We start from the raw sequence: 19,300 nt of genomic DNA, 5'->3' as shown, positions 1-19,300 counted from the left end.
GATTTTTCAAAAATAGTGTAGAGATGACTGGCTAACCACTTGGAAAAACAATTAAGTTTGTTTTTATCTCACACCTTAACATCTAAACAAATTCCAGGTGAAAGATTTAAATGTGAACATAAAACTATAAAAATTCTAGAAGGAAACAAAAGTAAATATTTACATAATTTTTCAGTGGGGAAAGACGTTTTAAGCACAATACAGAAGGGAGATACCATAAAGGAAGGATTTGATAGTTTGAATACATATTTTTTAATTCTTCAGTTACCCTCACCATGAAATCTAAAGGAAAGCAGAAAAGTGGCAAAATTACTTATGAGACATATAACAAGCAAAGTGCCAATAACTTTGATTCATAGACATCTCTTAAAAATCAGTGAGAAAGGTGACCGTGTCAATGGATAAAAGATATTAAAAAGAAATTTACAATAAAAGTAATGGTCAATAACATATGAAAAATGCTCACTGTAACCAGGGAAAGGCAAATTGAAATAATTTATCAAACTAATGAAGATTAACAAAAATACAATGCCCAAAATTGGCAAAGATACAGGGCAATAAGTATTTTCATTCATCCTTGGTGAGAGACCATTAAGTCTTTTGGAAGGCAACTACTTGTATACATTTTTGACCCAAAATGTCAACTTCGACTTCATCAAAAGGAAATGATTAGGAATGCTTACAAAGACTTGGCTACAATATGTTCATCATATTGCTTATGATAGCAAAAGATTGAGAGAGGGAGAGAGGGAAGAATGGAGAGAGAGAGAGGAGGAGGAAGAGGAAGAGAGAGCAAATCGAGAGCAAATCAAGCAAATCGAAACATCTAAAGGGTAACAACATAAATGTTTAACAGTAGATAATTCGCAACATAAATCATACTTCACCCCTAAATAATTACCTAATGTTGTGAGAAAGAAGAATAATTACTGACATGGGGAAATGTTAATAACATCGCTTCGCGTGTTAAAAATAAGTTACAAAACAGTGCCTTGCACTATTTCTGTTTTATACACATACATTAGAATGCAGGGAGAGAAAGAAACTTGAAAGACAACACATCAAAATGTTAACAGTAGTCCTCTCTGAATGAGACCACTATTAGTTTTTACTTTCTTCCTTCTACCTGCATTATCTAAGCTTTCTACAATCATGTGCCATCATGTCATAAGAAAAAAAAAAAAACCACAAGTTATTTAAAATTTCATTTAAAAATTCTTGTTAATTATTTAGGCCTAGCACACATCTTAAGTTAGCATTTGGTTGGCTCTCCAGTGACCAGGCCAAACTCACTCGCAGCCAAGAAAATATCTTGGAAATCTTCAGACAAACTTTATTTATTCTGGCTGCACTTTTTCCTACTCCAGTATTCAGTGTATTGTGCCAAGAAAAGATCCACTTTCAATTGGAAATCCATTTGCAGAGAGATTAGAATACTAAAAAGTAGACACTGGAGTATGAGCTGAGAAATGATCCATTTTAATGAACAGTAAATTTTAAAAATGGACTTCGTACTAATGCGATAATGAAAAACATGCTAAACCATCCTGGTGTTGTAAAGAGACACATGAGGTATGACTATAAACAAGAGAAATTGATTTTTAATAAACTCACTGAAATTTAATTTATAAGGCATGTGAGAAATCAGTTTCCTGGTTTTATAGACACACTTCTTTTTTGATTCAAGATTTTATTTCCCAGCTTGATCTCCAACCTCATTCACTACTCATGGCTCTGGTTTACATTTTGTTCACTCTCAGAGGATGAAGCTTTGCTCTCTTTGAAGACAGTTTTTTCAAACTGAACATTAGTCATGAAGGCAGTTCTAAGAGTTCCAAAGAGGGGCTCAGCTTCCCAGAGGGACGAGAGACAACACTCACGCAAATGTAGAAATCCCAGTGTGTCTGTTTTAAAAAAATCTGTCCAATTATCTTAGAAAGCATCTGGGCCCGGAGCTGCTGTGGGCACCCTGAGGAGATCATTGAAGTGCACCTAGGGTGGCAGATGGGGAGGGAGGGCAGAGGGAAGGAGAAGGTAAACTTCCCAAACAAAAGCCTATTGTTTCCTTTCTCACTGGTTAGAGTGTTGCATCTATTGGTCAAACATACTTAGTGCAGCCCTGGGGGCCTGACGTCATATGAAGATGATGGAATGTCACTTTGTGCAACTCAGAATGAAGGGACATAATGGAGCATCTCTCTCATAGTTCTCAATTGGGCTGCACATCAGAATCACCCGGGAGCTTCATCTCAGTGATAGCAGCTACTGATTGCTGAGCATCTACCCTGTGCCCTCCCCAAACTCTCTCACTTCATCCTCCTAGCAGGCTAGTGAGGGAGAAGTTACTTGTATCCTCATTTCAAGTAACTCCATACAAGGATACTGAAACTCACAGAGATGAAGCTCCCAAAGTCACCTTGATGGCTGGAAGTGGAAGCCGTTTGGACCCCAAGCAGTTTAATCCTGAGGCTTTTGACCTCTTCTGTATATTTCCAAAGCGTGGATCCCCACAGATCCCTAGCTGCCCTGACTCTGAATGCCCATGTCACTCTGAGCACTGATTCCCACTGCTCCCCATCATTTTGCAGACAGGAAATCTTAACTCAGAGAGATTTAGCTCCTTGCCCAGGGTCACAGAGTAATTAGAGAATAGAAACTTGAACCAGGGTTTAAGAAAAAGGCCCTAGACCAGGGAAGGAAGGACCCCAGCCCACACTGACTTCATGTCAGTGTATGTAGCTGACTGCATGATCACAGGTAAGGCTCCTCTTCTGAGTGGCCCCTCTTTCTTGAACTTCAGAAGCTTTTTGTGTATCTGATGATGTTTCCCCTTTGCCCCTGTTTTCAGAGGGAGCTCGAGTTCTGCGTAGTTGCTTCTGAAGTGGCTCCTGCAGAGATTGTATTAGTGCATGTTCCTATCCTTCAGGCCCAGACAAAAATATAGATAAGTGGAAATTTATTGCAGTTTTGCTTGGTCAGACAAAAGCCCCAGTAATCTGAGAAGGAGTGGGGATAAAAGGAGAGTTGTCACCAGTAGTAAGTAGGTGGTGAAGATTTTCAGTTGGGGGCAAAAGACTTTATTCCAGGGGGCGAGTTTACACAGCCCAAAGTGAGCTGCACAGTCACCTTCACACTGCTCCCGCTCTACCAAGCATGCAGTTTCCTCTAAGCGAACTCTAAGCCATGTGTGCACCTGGCACACAATGCATTTTTTTGAAGCGTGGTTGGGGGAGAGATTTGCTTGTGAACATCCCTGAAATTGCCATTACCCCAGCCCTGCTGTCCCAATAGGGGAAGTTGGACCCCCTCTGCTTCTGCACCACATGGCTGGACTTTCATGGATGGTACCCTTCCTCATGTAATACTGTTCTGTTGCCACTTCAGTAGGGTGATGGAAGAGAAGGTGATTAACACAGAGATGCACCAGCCCAGGCAGGCTAATAATCTATGCCTCCTTCAAACTGACATTCTTTAAAAATTTGCTCAACATTCATTGAGAAGAAAAGTTGGGTGCTGCCAAGGGAAAGGGAGAAAAAGAGTGCTAGCTGTATAACTCTGCTCCGTGCAATTCAGCTCTGGCCCCAAACATGCACACCAGCAGCTTAGTGGCATCCGCAGATACTCAAATGTGTACCTGGGGTCTCCTTCTCACCTCTCCTCTGAGTTTCTGTATAAGTTTGTATTCTTTAAGAGCAGTCAGTATTTGCCATAATTCTTGGTCATGCTTGTGTGGAAGATTTAAGCCATTTTGGTAGACCCACCTCTCAATCCCAGTTCCAAAGGTAAAATCCTTCCAAACTTAATTGTGCACAGCTGCAAGAGTTTGTGTGTCAGGAGACACATAACTTGTGCATAAATCCTGAATTGTCTTCAACCAAGTAAAAACAAAGCTTTAAAAAATATATTTATTCTTAGCAAGTTGCAGCTGTCTTAAGTGCACCATTTATTCTGACCTCAAGCTACAAAATTTTTAAATATTGATGCTCTGCTTAGAAGACAATTTGTAAGTTTTGTAAATGCCAACAGTCAAGAATTTTTTGGTGTAGATTTATTGAGAGGAGAAAATATTTTGCAAGAGCCCTGATCTTCATTACCCGCACTTAGTTTCCTTGCAATACCTAAAACTGCCCCTATTAACTTCAGATAGTGACGACTGCCAAATGACATATTACATGTAGTATAATTCCAATTATGTAAAAAAAATAACATGCATAGAAAAAAATATGAATAGCGTACTATGTTTGTCACTGGAAGTTAGGATTGCCAAAGATTTTCATTTATTTTTGTGTACTTCTCTGTATTTCTCAGAGTTCTCACGCTAAACATGTATTATTTTTATAATTAATTTTTAAAAAGAGTAAATATAAGCAGAAAGTAATTTGCATCCTGAGAAGCCAGACCAGCTGTGCTGAGGACCAGTTCTAAAAGCTGATATGCCCAGAATCATGGTGGGGTAGGGAGCGCGATGTCACAACCTTTTGTGGGACTGGGGAATGTGTAAGCCCAAAAAAAGACAACCCGGAGGCCAGCAGGGCTGCAGGATTCCATCCCTGCACACCTCTGGACTCATGGTCCTTCTCCTTCTGCTTTCTTCTCTCCGTCTGGGCCCGCGATATAATCTTGATGCTCATGTACACCGTGACCAAGGCAACCCACTTCATTTTCTTTTAAGACTGTGCAGCTGAGTCTTACATTGCTATTTATAGGTAAGGTGTTCTGACTCTACAGCCTTCCCACCCACAGCAGCTCAGAACCTCAATAGCAATAAGCCCCACTCCTGAACTGCCCCATTTCAGTTATAAAGCTCCACCAGCAGAGTGGCTCATGTGCTATGCTAACTATCTAGGAAAACCTGGACCCATCAAAGCCTGCATACAGGAATTCATCAAGAAACTCTCTTCCCTACTCCCACCCGGTGTCTTCCGATGGCCCTCAAGCTGTTATTCCTTCTCCTTCCTCTACTCATCATCCTGTAACACCTCTGAACTTTCCTGGACATTCTACCAGTTCCCCGGGGGTTATGAACCACCCCATAATATCTGTAGGACCCTCTACAAGAGACCAAAGAAAGACAGAAAGCCATAATAGATATTATTCCAGAATTTCTTATTTTGGCACTATTGACATTTTGGGCTAGGTAATTCTTTGTTGAGGCACAGAGGGATGCCCTGTGCATTATAGGATCTTTAGCACTGTCTCTGGTCTTTACTCACTAAATGCCGATAGAACTCTTCCCCTAGTTTGACAACCAAAACTGTCTCAGACATTGCCAGTTGTATCCTGAGAGACAAAAACCACCCTCGATTTAAAACCACTGCACTATATACATGTCCACAGATCCTTTTTCGATAGATGACTTTCTTCTTATCACACCCATGCCACATAGCCCTGACACAGAAGATAAGTTGCAAGACCTACACACACATTCACATCTTATGTTTTACAGGTGTCTCAGATAATGAGCCCAGCAATACTCCACTTTAGTAATAGCAGTTGGCATACGTCAAGTGCTTATTAGGTGTTGAGCATTTAATTATCTCATTAAAATGTACAACTATTTATGAACTGACTATCATTACCATCTTATAGTTGAGAATTCTGGGTTATGGGCAGAGTTACATAGGAAGCGGGCGGCAGAGCTGTGATGGCCCTCCAGAGCCCAGGCTCTTAATGTTCTCATTGTTTTCCATCCTATTCCAACCTGTCCTGGAGAACAGGGAGGGGAAGCAAGAGACGTATCCTGGATACCTGTGATGAATAGGAACTGGTTAAGTATAGGCCCACAGAACTTACCTGGATCCTGTTGGCCAAGCTCTTCACCTGATCTGATAGTAACTAACCAGTGAAGGCTTCCCATGAAACCACGCAACAACTCCAGGCCAGGAAAGGGGTGGGTAGGTATGAGCCATGTCTGAGGAAAAGCTAGCTGGTGGCCAACTTGGTTATGCCAAGTTATAGGCACCCCTCTGGCTTCAGCTGGGCATGAGAGGACATTACAGTGGACATATTATGTTCTGAGGATTGTTCCCAACTTGGCATTTCTATTTTCAAAAGCAGAAGTTTTGAAAGTAGAGAGAGTTGCTTCTACTCGGAAAGGCTGAACAATGGTTCTGTGTTCAGGGCAATGAGAAACAAGGGTCAAAACAGAATGGGAAGAGATGGTAGTGAAGTGCAGGCGTGGCACTGTTTTGACCCTTATTTCTCATTGCCCTGACCACAGAACCATGGTTCAGCCTTTCCAAGTAGAAGCAACAATCTCTACTTTCAAAACTTCTGCTTTGTAGAGTTTAATGCTTTCTATCAAAAGAATCCGTAGACTTGGTATCTCACCCATCTATGAAAAACTTGCAGCCCACACAGTGCATGCCCAATAGATGTTAGTTTCTTTTGACTCTTAAGCAATGGATCTCACTTAACTTTTCACTAAGAACTTCCACATTTGTGAATTATCATTGCAGGAGCCTCAGTAGGGCAATCAACTACCTCTTTTCTGGCTGAGGCTCCAGAAAGCTCAACCTAGGTCCCAATGAATATCACCAACTTGGAGTCCTGCGGAATATCACTTTATTTCAGGTTTTTGCACAATATTTTAAAAATCTAACTTTAAAAAAACTTGTTACTTTTGAAGTCCGTGAATTCCCTTAATTCAGAGACACATTCCCAAACCAGCTGATAATTTGGTGCTGAACAGTTGTACTTGGCTCAGGGATGCCATAAAAATGCTCCCTGGACCCAGGGGAGACTGGAAGAAAGAGCAGGGTGAGCTCATTTAGACCCTAACCTCCACTATTTTGTCACAGTAGGAATGTAAATTCTGCTTTGGAGATTACATCAGCTTTTGGATGGTTTCAGCAAGCTCCCCCAGATAAGACTAAGGGTTATTTTTCTTTTCTTTTTGGCCAGAAATAAATATTTATATCAAAAAAGATTGCCAAGATCTGGAAAGTATTTGAATTATTTAATTAGCCCTGTAAAAGGATTTGCTGTGATTAGTGTTTGAATTGGCTAATGAATTTTAATCCTGTTTTATCCCAAATCCATTAGATAGTCATCAACTACAAGGAAGACCTCTGGGAACTTATTCACCAGTCTATAAAGAAAATTCATTGGTCCAAGGTCAAAACTTGCAAATGTATTCATTCGAGTATATGGTTCAGGAGCAGGGGTCCATTACAGTATACCAGTGTCTTGAATGGTGCCTGAACATTATCACAGAGCTTTTCAACCCTGATCCTCTCTCATGGGAGACATGCCTCCTACTATTATCCCACTTGGCCCTTGGAGAGTCTTGACCATTTGCCTCTAAAACAGTCAGGTATAAAGAGACTCAGCTCTGGGATACTTCAGGCTACATCATAAAATAAGCTGTGAGATTATGACAATATAAAATGGCTAACTAGTTTAAATTACATACATCTGTAAAAAAAGCTACCTGGGTTGACTTTGGTCAAGTCATTTCAACAAACCTGAGTTTGAATTCCAGCTCTGATACTTATTACTGATGCAGCACAAATTCAATTAACTAACCTCTCAGAGACTCAGTTTCCCAAATTGTTAATAATGAAAGATAGTAATGTCAAATGAGATCATGGATGTATAGTGTTAGACAAAATCACTATAAATATTGATACAGATACAGATATAGATATAAATATAGATATGGATATAGATATTTGTGTGGATTTATGGATGTGTGTATATATATATATGTGCATGTGTGTATGTATATATGTATACACACATCAGCTAAAACTTTTCATTTTCCTAGGAATTCTTAATGCCTGAAAAGATGTTAATTTGATAGAACAATGTCATTAAACAAGCAGATATTTTGAAAATTTTAATCTCCAATTTCTCTGATTTTAAAATACACATTCATATGATCTATTTTAAAGGCATTAATACTAGTATAATGTAGAATAATGTTTACTAAATGTTTATTAAGTGCCAAGTAACTTGTTTTGTACTTTTATGCACTCTTATTTACTACCCACGCAACCCCGTGCAATGATGTCATCATCACCATTTACAGACAAGGAACTTGTCCTCAGTCACACACTAGTAAGAAAAGCTGGGATTTGAACCTGAATCTGTTTGACTTTAAAATCTACCCTGCCCCACTCTGTGCCCTACTCATCCCCAGGGATGCCCAGCTCTCAAGCTTGGGATGTTTGGCATAATGACAGTCATGGATATGCACTGAATTCTGAATATCTTTGGTAAAAGGCAAAGAAATTTATATTTACAAATTATCTAAAAATTCCCTTAACTTCTGGTTTCAAACCCCCACCACTCCCTGATTTTCTCCCCAGTTGCGAACAAGCCAAGGGCTGGTCTTAGCTCCCGGTGCTCATTTCCCAGGCCTAACAAGCAGTGAAATGGCAGCCTGGTGGATAGAGGAACACAAGGCCTCAGTCGTTACTGGAGTGGATTATGGCCCCATAAATATCACAACACCACTAGTTTTGGCAGAGGTGGCAGTGAGGTTGGCATGGCCCCTGAGCCAAACGTGGCCCAGCGGAGGAAGAAGGCTTTGTGCCCTGCTCCCCAAATGGATGTTCCAGGAAGAAGTCAGATGATCTGAGTTATGGAAACCAAATGGTCCTCCTTTGTTTAGAGAGAGAGAAAGGAAAAAAGTCACTCATTTTTGTGGTAAAATAAAAACAGTCTCCAAACCAAACAACCCTTCTCAAAGCAGAAAATACCAGCTCCCCAGAGTGGGCCCACAGCCTTGGAGGCTGATAAACTGATGGAAGGCCGTGTCGAGCCTGTCTTACAGCCTCGGCAAAGTCCTCAGTCCTCCAGCCAGGTTTTCCTCTGCTTTGCTCCAAAAATAGTTGAACTCCCAGGCTGGAATGGAAAATGAGGGAGAAAGAGAAAGGTCTACTTGACTAGGCCAATCTTGTCCTTTTACTCTGTCCCACTGGGTTGGAGGGAAGGGAGAGGCACTGTGCAGAGAAGGCCCCGGAAGTGAACACTGGCACCGGGGCCTGCAGGCCGCTGGAGTCTCCCTGACGTGTCGCTGCTGTGCACTGACTCGGAGGCCCTCCTCGGCGTGAGCCAGCTCTTCCCACAAAATGTAGCCGGGAGTCACGAGTCCTCCTGTGTCTGCTCTGTGGCTGCTCTGTGGCTCAACGGGCAGCAGTCTGCACTCCCAGGTATTACTAGTGCTTGTACATCAGGGTAAGCCATGGCCGAGAGAAAATAAACGTAAGTTCTAGTCAGCCACGCCTGCCCAAAGTTTGCTTTATTCTCTAATACAAGCCTTTCCTAGAATGGAGAAGCTCTCCATGATGAAAGAATGATAAGGAATTCAGTTCTAGTCCTGGACTGACCTCTGACTTGCTGTGCAACCATGAGTCACTATCATCTCTCTGAGCCTCAATTTTGCATCTGGAAAATGAGCCTAAGTATCCCTGCCTTAATTCACAAGGTCATTGTGAGAAAAAGATAAAGCATAGCTCATATCGAGAGATGGCAACCGGAATGCCTGGGTGTGGATCCAGGCTCCCCTATGTAAGGTTGGGCAAGTTTCTTCATCTCTGTATGTCTGTCCCTCACCTTTAAAATAAAGAGAATAATATCCTTCTCTGATAGCACTGCCAGAAACTTAACTTTAATTATGTGATGTATGTAAGCACTTAGAGGGCACCTACACACTGCCTGCCCCCAGGAGTATCGCTGTCATTGTCATCACAGACGGGAAAACATCTTGAAAATAAGAACCCTCAGCTCAGGTACTGAGTGATCTGCCACGGTCATCCTAAGCTTTATAATTTCACTCAACACACCCTCCCCTCACTTTTCCAGCATTCCATAATCTGCCAACACTAATTCTAAATCTTAGGAGAACCTCCAATAGCTTCTTGCTGCTTTTAGGAAAAATCCCAAAAGCCTCACCATGGCCTACAAGGCTTCAGTCACCAGGTCCTGCTGCCTTTTCTAACCTCATGTTGAGCCATCGTCTCACTCAAATCCAACAGCCTAATTGGCCTTCTAGCTCTCCAATGATCTGGGCTGCTTCCTGCACCAGGACCTTTGCAATGCTGCCTCTCCCCCATTCCATCTCCTCTTCACCCAACCTTCAGGTTTCAGCTTCCAGAGTCTTTCCTCAGGGAAGCAGTTCCTGACCTTCCAGATGAGAGCCCGCCCCCTCCTCCTTTGTGCTCACCACAATTATAATTACGTAGTAGCTACTAGCATGTCAGCTCCTTGAGTGAGGTGCTTCATCTGTTCTGTTCACTGCAAGGCTTAGCACAATGTCTGGCACGTAGTAGATATTCAAAAGAATATTTTTAAATAAAAACAAACATGTTCAATAACTATCTCCCCCTGCAGCTTCTGTAAGATTCATGAAAACAGAGGTTGTTTCTCTTCTCAAAGCTTGTGTCTCTAGCACATAGTAGACCTTCTATAAATAGTTGTCGAGCAAATGAATGAACAAATAAATGACGTGGAACAACCTCCCTAACTTTTCACCCCTTGAAGATTTCCCCAGACATCAGGGGAGACTATAATTAACCATCCTCTTCCTCCTCCCTCCATGAGGACATAGGGCTTAGTTAGAGGACTCAGACGTGTCCTCTAACTCCCATCCCAGTTAGCTCTGTTCCTTAATCCAGGCAAGGAGGGCACGGGGCTTCCTAATCTCCACTGGGGATAGTGTGTCATGTCAGCCACATTCGAATGTCATTAGAGACATCAGTTTCACAACAAATGCCAATAGCGGAATATTGTCCTTCAATTGCATATGTATTCTTTCTATCTTCTAGCATAGGTATTTGTATTCACAGCTTGATATAAAGGACAGAAATTATTCATCTTTGTATCACCTACAAGTCCTACCACAGTCTTTTGTACAGAATATGCACCCAATAAATGTTAGAATATACTCTGTGCGTGTATATTATATAGTGTACATATACTATAGTCCAACATTCAAATACTCCATATAGTATAGGAAGGAATTGCTACTATGCAATGAGTATAGTAACTCTTCAGCTCTGCTTCTGGCCTCAGAATCTGGGACACGAAGAAGTTCTTAAGGAGTTCTTGATTGAAGCTGCTTGAGCTTTCCCAGTCTCTTTTTCCCAGGATAAGAGCAAGAACTTCCTCACTTATGGGGTCCCCCTACTCTAATTCATCTTTCACAGGTACATCTGCTAAAACTTCTGAAACTCATCCTTTCAAGTTTTCCTCCAAAACTTCCAAAGTTCTTTTCATAGCTAATAGACCTGTGTCCAAATCCCTCAGTCTAACTCAAAGAGCTTGGACCATCCTTCTTCTTATGCTGATCTTTTCAAATCCTACTTATGTCCTACCTATGGACATACCTTTGGTTTGCTCTGTCTTTGCTCATGCCATTCCTCCCACCACGAATGTATCTTCTTCATCTCTGCCCCGTAGCATAGCTCAAGTTTTGTGTTCCCTATGACATCACTGTATTACCTACTTAAAGGGAGCTCTCTGTCTTCTGAAGCCAAATGATATTTTGGTTTAGCCACTTCTTGTTTTTGTCAGTGAACTTTTTCCATGAATATGGCTTCTCTCTCAAACTAGACTTAGATCCGAAGCTCCCTGAGGACCAGTCTAATATTTTCTTACTTCCCCTTAGTTATGCCTAGTCTATATTTGCTCGCCAGTTAACTCAGCTGGATGTATGGGGTCAGGGACTAGTACTCAGGCAAGGGAACTTGAGTTCACTCTAGTGAATTTTACAGCTCAAGATGAAAATCTATTTCAAATAGTTATTGCTTTTCGAGTGTCTCCCAGGACTCGGTTGATAGTCTCTAGGAGTCATTGAATTCAAAATTACAAATTTGCCTCACTCCTCTTAATCTGGTGACTTCCTTTTTGCAGATGAGAAGCCCTTTGCTGTGGAAGACACTTATTTGCTGTGTCCAGCACCTATCTTAAAAGAAGTTGGCATGTAAGTTTCCACCAGCATTGAACTTCACAGCCAAGGAGGAGAGGGGAGGTAGAGGGGACAAAGGGAAGAAAAAGAAGTATCTTTCTTTGTTGTCATAAGGGAGCCTTTCTCTAGACTCCTCCAGGTAATGATGATGATGTCAATGCTTATAGTGAGCCAGGCACCAAGATAAATGTTTTGCAAAGGTTATCTCACTTCATCCTCCGAAGTTCCCGACAAACCAGACACTCACATCATCCCAATTTTACGGATGTAGAATCTGTGGCTAAGAGAATTTAAGTAGCCTGCCCGAGGTCACACAGCAGTAAATGAAAGAGTTCGGGCTCAAACCAAGGTCTGTCTGGCTTAATCACGGCTACATTTCTAGAAAGTTCTCACACACGTTACCTTGCCCTGGTAGATGATTATCTCCTCCTTAGAGATAATGAAGCTCAGAAAGGATAAATGGGTCCACAGCTGTTTCAAGGCTCCGTGCTATTTCCTCTACGCCTCTGTGGAGTATCCGGTATTCACCCAGAATGTGCGAGTTTCTCTGAATTTATTTAAGGGAGGAAATCTCATGGTGGTGTAATTTTAATTGCTAATGAGTGGTGATCAATATATTCAACAGAATAAAAGAGAATTAGCACCCTGAGCAAGAAAAGAAATATGTGGGCAAACAGAGAAGCAATGTTTATGAGGGAACACAAACTAGCCTCTCTGTAAACATGTCTATAACGGGCTGAAGATAGAATGGTGGCTTTAAGGAAAAATGCTAAACGTATTCATCTAAATTCAACTTTCGATCACTTGTTCAATTGTAAAGCCTCCAATCTAGTTGCTTAATAGCGGCCTACAGTCCCACTGATTCCACACACTAGCCCTGGACCCATGCGGAAAAATACAAGCTCAAAATGTTGCAGGGAGTTTCGTATAGATGGGAGGACGTAGAAGGCAAATTACTTCATATATTGCTGTACCTCTCTTTGTTTGCTGGATAGTAACAAAGCCACCTCACCAGAATCAGATTGCTAAGAATCCAGATAATGACAACAGAACATTAAGTTTATAGCTTGACCACTTTAACCCCACTAATTTGGACCATTTTTAAAGAATATTTCATCTTACTACAATGTAACAAGTAAATTAAATGGAAGCAGGTTTTGCCCATTGGATGCAATTCCCTGCAATGCAAGAAGAGCCGAGCGCGCTGCCTTGATACACCAGCCGAGTGCATTCTGACGTCTCCCTAGAATGTTAGAGGTGGAGGGGACCTAAAGACTATGCACTTTTTATGAAGGAGACAGCTCAGGCCCCCAAGGGAAGAGACTACAGTCCCAAGGGTAGTTAAGAGCAGAGCCCGCGGGGGACTTATGTGTCCAGCTCTCGGCCCCTTGCTCCTTGCACACCATGCTGAGTGTCCCCGGGTCCTTTGTTGTCATTGCAGGAAGGCTGCACTCCAGGTCAGCATGAACGATGGCCTCTCTTTCATCTCCAGTTCTGTCATCATCACCACTACACACTGTGTAAGTCATCGCCTTTCCTTTTACCAAAAGCTTCATTACCCTTCTCATCTCCCTGGAAAGTTTTCTGGTTCTGCATTCTGTTCACTGAACTTTAATCTCAGCACTGCTAGGCCAGCCACGGGCTGGGCCAGGGGTGTGCTGCACCCCAGACTGTATCAGGAACGCCTGTGTTTAGCTTCTCTGGGTTTCCCACTTCTGCGACTGAGGGTGATACCTGAGCACATCGGCATGACCAAATGGTAAGACAGGCCAGCATCTGTGCAATAGTAAAGGGGGAGGCCTGAATGGAGTGGGTTTAGAAGAAAATGCCCAGAAAGAACTTGGACAGCATATTCTGAAAGCACATCTAAGGGCGTTTTTTCTCTAAAGAGAGCAGGAAAAAATTGATGCAGCAGGAGAGAGCAGGGGAAAGGGATCCTAAGCCATAGGGATTGGGAGGCGGGAGCAGGGACTACATCCCCCTTGCCAGCTCCTCAGACACCCCTTCTCTGGATCCTTCTGTCAGGTAGTTTTTGTTTCTGGCTATACATAAAATCACCTGGAAAGCTTTTAAAAAATATTGATGCCCGAACCTCTTGCCAGACCGATGGAAACACAGTGTCTTGGGTGGGCCCTAGCTTTGGCGGTTCCAAGACTACGGTTGAGAACACTTCCACCTCTGCGGTTGCTCCCGCCCACTGTCAGCGTCTCAGAGCTCAGCCCGTCAGAGGACAATCAGGGCTTCGTTAGCCTGTATACAGACCTCAGCTCCTGACATTTCCAAAATAACCTTTGTCTGAATATTCAGACTCTGCAGCCAAATGCACTTCTTGCATTAGATCATTCTAGAGACTGATGTGTTTGACCTGATGGTCAGCTTAGGCAGATACTGTGGTCACTTCCTGGCCAGCCTTCGGAGGATATGTTGTTAGAACCCCTCAGAAACTGGACTGTGTGCCCTTAACACTGTCCCATGTGGACAACAGAGAGCAAGCAGCACCGAAGCCAGACAAGATAAAAATGAGTTACCTCATGAGTGAGCAGGAAGCCGGGCCTCACGATGGACAGCAGTCCCTCCTAACTGACCCCACTCTCCACCCCTCCCACACACTTTTCATCCCGTGTTAGGAGCAAACCAGGGTAAGCAGGGTAAGCCAGAGCAATGGGTCCAGATGACAGAAAGGTTCAGTTTGATCGAAGTAAGAGAAGTCACAGAGAAGTGTCACCACTGAGAAATGTGTGTGTCTCAAGCATCCGTCAGTGGAACATCAAATCTGGAGACCAAATATGAAAACTGTGTGCACAAGTAGTGAAATTTCTTCAAGTGTACCCTGCCTGATTCTTTTAGAAATTGACTCTTTTGGAACCTGCCAACCTTCAGGAAATGATTAAAATACCCCAAACCTAACAACTCCATTCCAGATTCCTCCCTTCTCTGAATGATCCAAAACCTGGGGCCTGTATTTCTCATCTTGTCTTACCAGACCAGAGAAACACCCATGACCTTGAGGCCATGAGGACAGGGAAATGAGAAGGGGAAACATCTCAGTACTTAACCTGTGGTATGGCAGAAACAGGACTGCAAATTTAAGTCCTGAGCCTGTAAGCCGAGAAGAAAGGGTGTCCTTACTGACATACTGTAAGTGAAAAGAACTCCCAGTAAAGAACTCCCTCTGTATCTTCTCGACTCTCTCTAACCTACGCTTGCCCCTTACGTCTCCTTCATCTGAATGAATGTCACTAGGTTTTCTTTTCAATTGAATTTTGATCAGCACTACCTCATAATATCTGCATTATTCCCCCATTTTTACCTGAGAATGCTGTATGTCTACAACAGTTATAGCCACCTCAAGATATGGTCCACCTATTCCATTTATTCAAGAAGTATTCACTGATTACACACAACGTGCTGAGTACTGTCTTCCATGCTTGGGGTACGTCAGAGAATACATCAGACAAAAATCTCTGTAGTGAGAGGAAGAGAGGAGAGAAGGCAGACTATAAACAACAAATGTAACAAATGAATTATACACTATGTTAAAAGATATTCTATAAGAAAAAAACAGCGGAGTAAGAGGATTTGGTACTACTTGAGTTAGTGTAATGTAGAGAGCTACGTTGAGAAGGAGGAGTTTGTGTAGAGACTTTGAAGTTGACTGTGAGGCTACTGGGGGAAAAACATACCAGAGAGCCCCAGTGCTTAGACCCCAAGACCAGACACCTGGTGGTCAGTTGCTGGAAGAGAGTGAGTGAGGACAATGATGGCAGTTTGACTCAGAAGAGAGCAATGGGAATAAGAGAAGTGGCCAGGGTCAGATACATTTTGAAGACAAATCTAACAAATTTCCCGAAGCATTGGATGTAGGCTTGAAAGGAGAGGAATCAAGAATGGCCCCAGGGTTTCAGCCTCAGAAACTGAAAGGATGGAGTTGCCCTCAGCTGACAGGAAGAAGAACGAAGGAAGAGAAGATTTGGGGTTGAGGGGGAAAATCAGGAGATTGGTTTTACTGTCAACTAGTTGTGCTACCTTGATCACATTAGGTAGTCCCTTTGTGCCTCAATTTTCTAATCTGTAAAATTCAAATAATAATGCTTTACATCTCATAGCGGTATTCTGAATATTACATGAAATGATATATGTAAAGTCTTTGGCAGAAGGCCTGGCTGGTAGTAAGTGTTCAATAAACATTGGCTGTTATTTCAGCGGAAGCTTAGGCAAAATTATTGAACTAATCGAAAGTTCTTCCCAGAGAGTTGGCTCCTCACTTCAAAGACCTGTTATAACAAAGGGACTCTTCTGAGACAAGATGTATCCTTAGGAGTACATGTTTGTCACTCAAACAAGCCCAGATGCTTAAAGAGGACAGATAGGATGGCCAAAATCATCTAGTGAAAGGGACCTATATTCAAATGTAAAACTCCTATCCCCAACAGAGCCCTACACAGAAGCTCAAAATAAAAAGACCGAAGCCATTGCTGGGCAGAATAGAGATATGGGTGGGATGTGTGGTTGCCCAGAATATGAAGTAAGGTCTTGAACTTGCATTTGTTTCTTGGGCAGCTGGTTTGGATGACAAGGTTTTTAGATCAAAGATGATCCCCTGGGTCTGAGTAAAGGGTTAGTATTGTCAGTGCCAGTTACAGCCTGTCTAGTCCCATCACCTGGAACCAAAAATAATTTTAAAATATGTATTTGAGACTTTTCTTTTCTCGCTTTATTTGGTGCCCATTTGGACAACTGTGTCACAAGTTTTTAAGAACCACAATGAATAACGGTTGCCCCTGCCAGGAGCAGAAATTCCATGAAGTTTTACAGGAAAGAGATTTTTCCATCCAAGAACTAAAAGATTCCTATACAAATGGTAAACTTTGTTGAGCTCCATGACTATAGAAAATGGTCAAACAGCCAAAGTCTTCTCTTACCAGCATATTTAAATACATCCATTCTCTGTAGAATTAACTGGCCTCCCTGTTCTTCCTTAGCCTCTAGCAAAAGGTGAAAAAAATCACTAATATGATAGTGTTTTAAGGGAATTATCGAATAGAAGTTTGTCGTTTTGAGAACAGAGCAAGCTAATTCAGTGCTTTAAAGAACTTTTCATGAAAGATTTTCTGCTTTTAAATAAATACCTTAAAATTCTATAATTTCCCACCCAAAGTATACAAAAATCAGAGAATCATTCAGCAAAGATTTCTCAAACTTCAACTATATCTCCAGTGGTCTGTTTACAAGTCACTATTCTCAAGGAACTTAAAATACAGTTGGAGAAACAAGTCCAACAAGCATATAAAAGAGCACATAATAAAGAACAAGATTATATGAGCCAGGTGCAAATGTTATAGGATTTCAAGGAGGGGAGGGAGGATTGAATCCATGAGGAATCACAAGGGTTTCACGGAAGAGATAAAACCCAAGCAGTGATTTGAAAAATGATAATTACAGGTGAAGAAGTGAGGAGAGAGCCTCCCCTGAAGAGAAACCTACCTGAGAGAAAACTAGACATGCTAAGAGCATTGTTTGTGCATCATCCCTCTCAAGGTCCATGAGTCTTTTTCTTTTCCTCTCAATTTCTGGCGCTTTCTAATTTGAGGCCATTTCTCAGATTGGCAACTACTCTCCTAGGATGTACACTTCATACACTTGATTATCCCATATGCAACAGTGAGGCCCAGTTGACTCTTCTCCTTATTAAGTGTAATCAGGATTTGACTTGTATTGGTTTCCAGATTGGAGAATCACTATCTTTGAAGAAAGGAAAGAATCCTAAACTTTGATATAAGGGTTTAAGACCAACACTAAATCAATGGAAAACCTCCACTTCTCCCTATAATTTATATGAAAAAAAAAAAAAAATCCTGGCTACAAACAGTAGCAAGGTTTAGTAAATTTGAGTGGACCCATATCAAGTCACTGTTCAGAGATATTCTTTTTGAATAAAACTAAAAACACAACAAACTCAGCCCTGGGTCCCCTAAACAAGTACGACAGCTCTATAATTGTAGCATAATGGAGGAATTAAGAATATAGGATATTGAGTTGAACATCCTAATTTCAAATTTTAGCCCATCCACTTTTCAGGGTGATCTTGGCCAACCTGAGCCTGTCTGAGAGCCTGTCTTGCATGGTGGTTGTAAAGATTAAAGGTAAAGTATACAAGGGGCTTGAGGTACTGGTAGTGTCAAAGAATGACAGCTGTTCACTGGTCTGTTGACATTCTCTCTTCTTGCCAAGTAAAAGTCTAATAGCCTGTCTCATTAAAAGATTTGCTGTTTATGCCTCTTAGATTATAAACAGGCAGTGTTTCCCTGATTAAGAGGTATATGCTTCCTTTTGAGTCCATGATAAGCCTAGGAACAGGCTGGCAAAAACTTCAGAGATGTTGCCTGCAGGATAACAAGGGAAAACAAAACCAGTAAATTAGATCTGGTGATAAACCAAATGGGATTAGGCAGCAGTTACTTCACTATTTTGAAAAAAGTGTTTCTCGGTAAATGAATTAGGTAAAGAGTAACTTAAGGAGAATATTTAAACCATTTAGAAGAATAAATTTTAAAAAATATTTACTAAAGTTGACGCATTATTACCACATATGAAATTCTTATTATTATTTAAATGCCGAGCCTGTTTGGAAGCATTTTATCAGAGGAGGTACCATTTCATGCAGATGAGATCTTCAGCCTCAGAAAGAATTGCACCACAGACTGGATCCTCCAGTGGCTCCTGAAGGAGCCACGACTCACTGTGGTTTTGGAGTATGATTTTATTTCTATGGGGATGAACGTGGTGCCAACTTGTTTCTCAAGGATTTTGAAATCATTTTACCTTCTGATGTTCTTGAATTCAGACTGTTCTTTTTTCAAACTAGTGATATTTTTCTATAGATGTGTGTGTGTGTGTGTGTGTGAGACAGAGAGAGAGAGAGAGAGAGAGGGAGAGTAGGAGGGAAGGAGGTGTGTGTGTGTGTGTGTGTGTGAGAGAGAGAGAGAGAGAGAGAGAGAGAGAGAGTAGGAGGGAAGGAAGGAGAGAACACCACAATGCACAGGAGAGCTCCCACTCTGCCAACTACAAAGAATTATTCAGTCTAAAATGTCAACAGAACCAAAGTTGAGAAACCCTAAAAAATCAGGACTTTAGGAGATGGGGAGCCCAGGATTCTTCATTTTAATAAGTTTGCCTGATACTAATTGTCCTCCAAAGTTTTAAAAAATTTATTACAATCTATTTAAGAAAAATGATTTACTCTCTTGATTCACTCTCAAACCCATTCATTTAAGAATCTTAAGATTTTAAAATCAGAACCCTCTCTTTTATGTTCCTCCTCTTGGACCATATTTTCTGGTATAAAAATAAGTTTTGGCCTAAAAGAATAACTTTAGCACATACAGC

The 19,300-nt window shown here is 41.6% G+C and overlaps 1 protein-coding gene across 5 annotated transcripts in view; it reads left to right on the top strand.

Annotated features, from left to right (window-relative positions):
* The window catches only part of ANTXR1 (anthrax toxin receptor 1), a 216,557-nt gene that overhangs the window by 85,323 nt on the left and 111,934 nt on the right, over positions 1-19,300 (top strand). For 4 of the 5 annotated variants that reach the window (XM_025045169.1, XM_006909524.3, XM_025045170.1 and 1 more), the window contains exons 11-12: positions 11,860-11,929; positions 13,356-13,434. In XM_025045169.1, coding sequence (XP_024900937.1) covers positions 11,860-11,929; positions 13,356-13,434 — 149 coding nt within the window. Of the gene's footprint in view, positions 1-11,859; positions 11,930-13,355; positions 13,435-14,897; positions 16,123-19,300 lie in introns of those variants that run through there. The other variant, XM_025045171.1, reaches the window with a different exon arrangement.

The sequence above is a fragment of the Pteropus alecto genome, unplaced genomic scaffold (assembly GCF_000325575.1).
Source record: "Pteropus alecto unplaced genomic scaffold, ASM32557v1 scaffold131, whole genome shotgun sequence".
NCBI lineage: Eukaryota > Metazoa > Chordata > Mammalia > Chiroptera > Pteropodidae > Pteropus > Pteropus alecto.
Note: the sequence above shows the minus strand (reverse complement) of the source record. Positions and strands in the feature narration are given on the sequence as shown.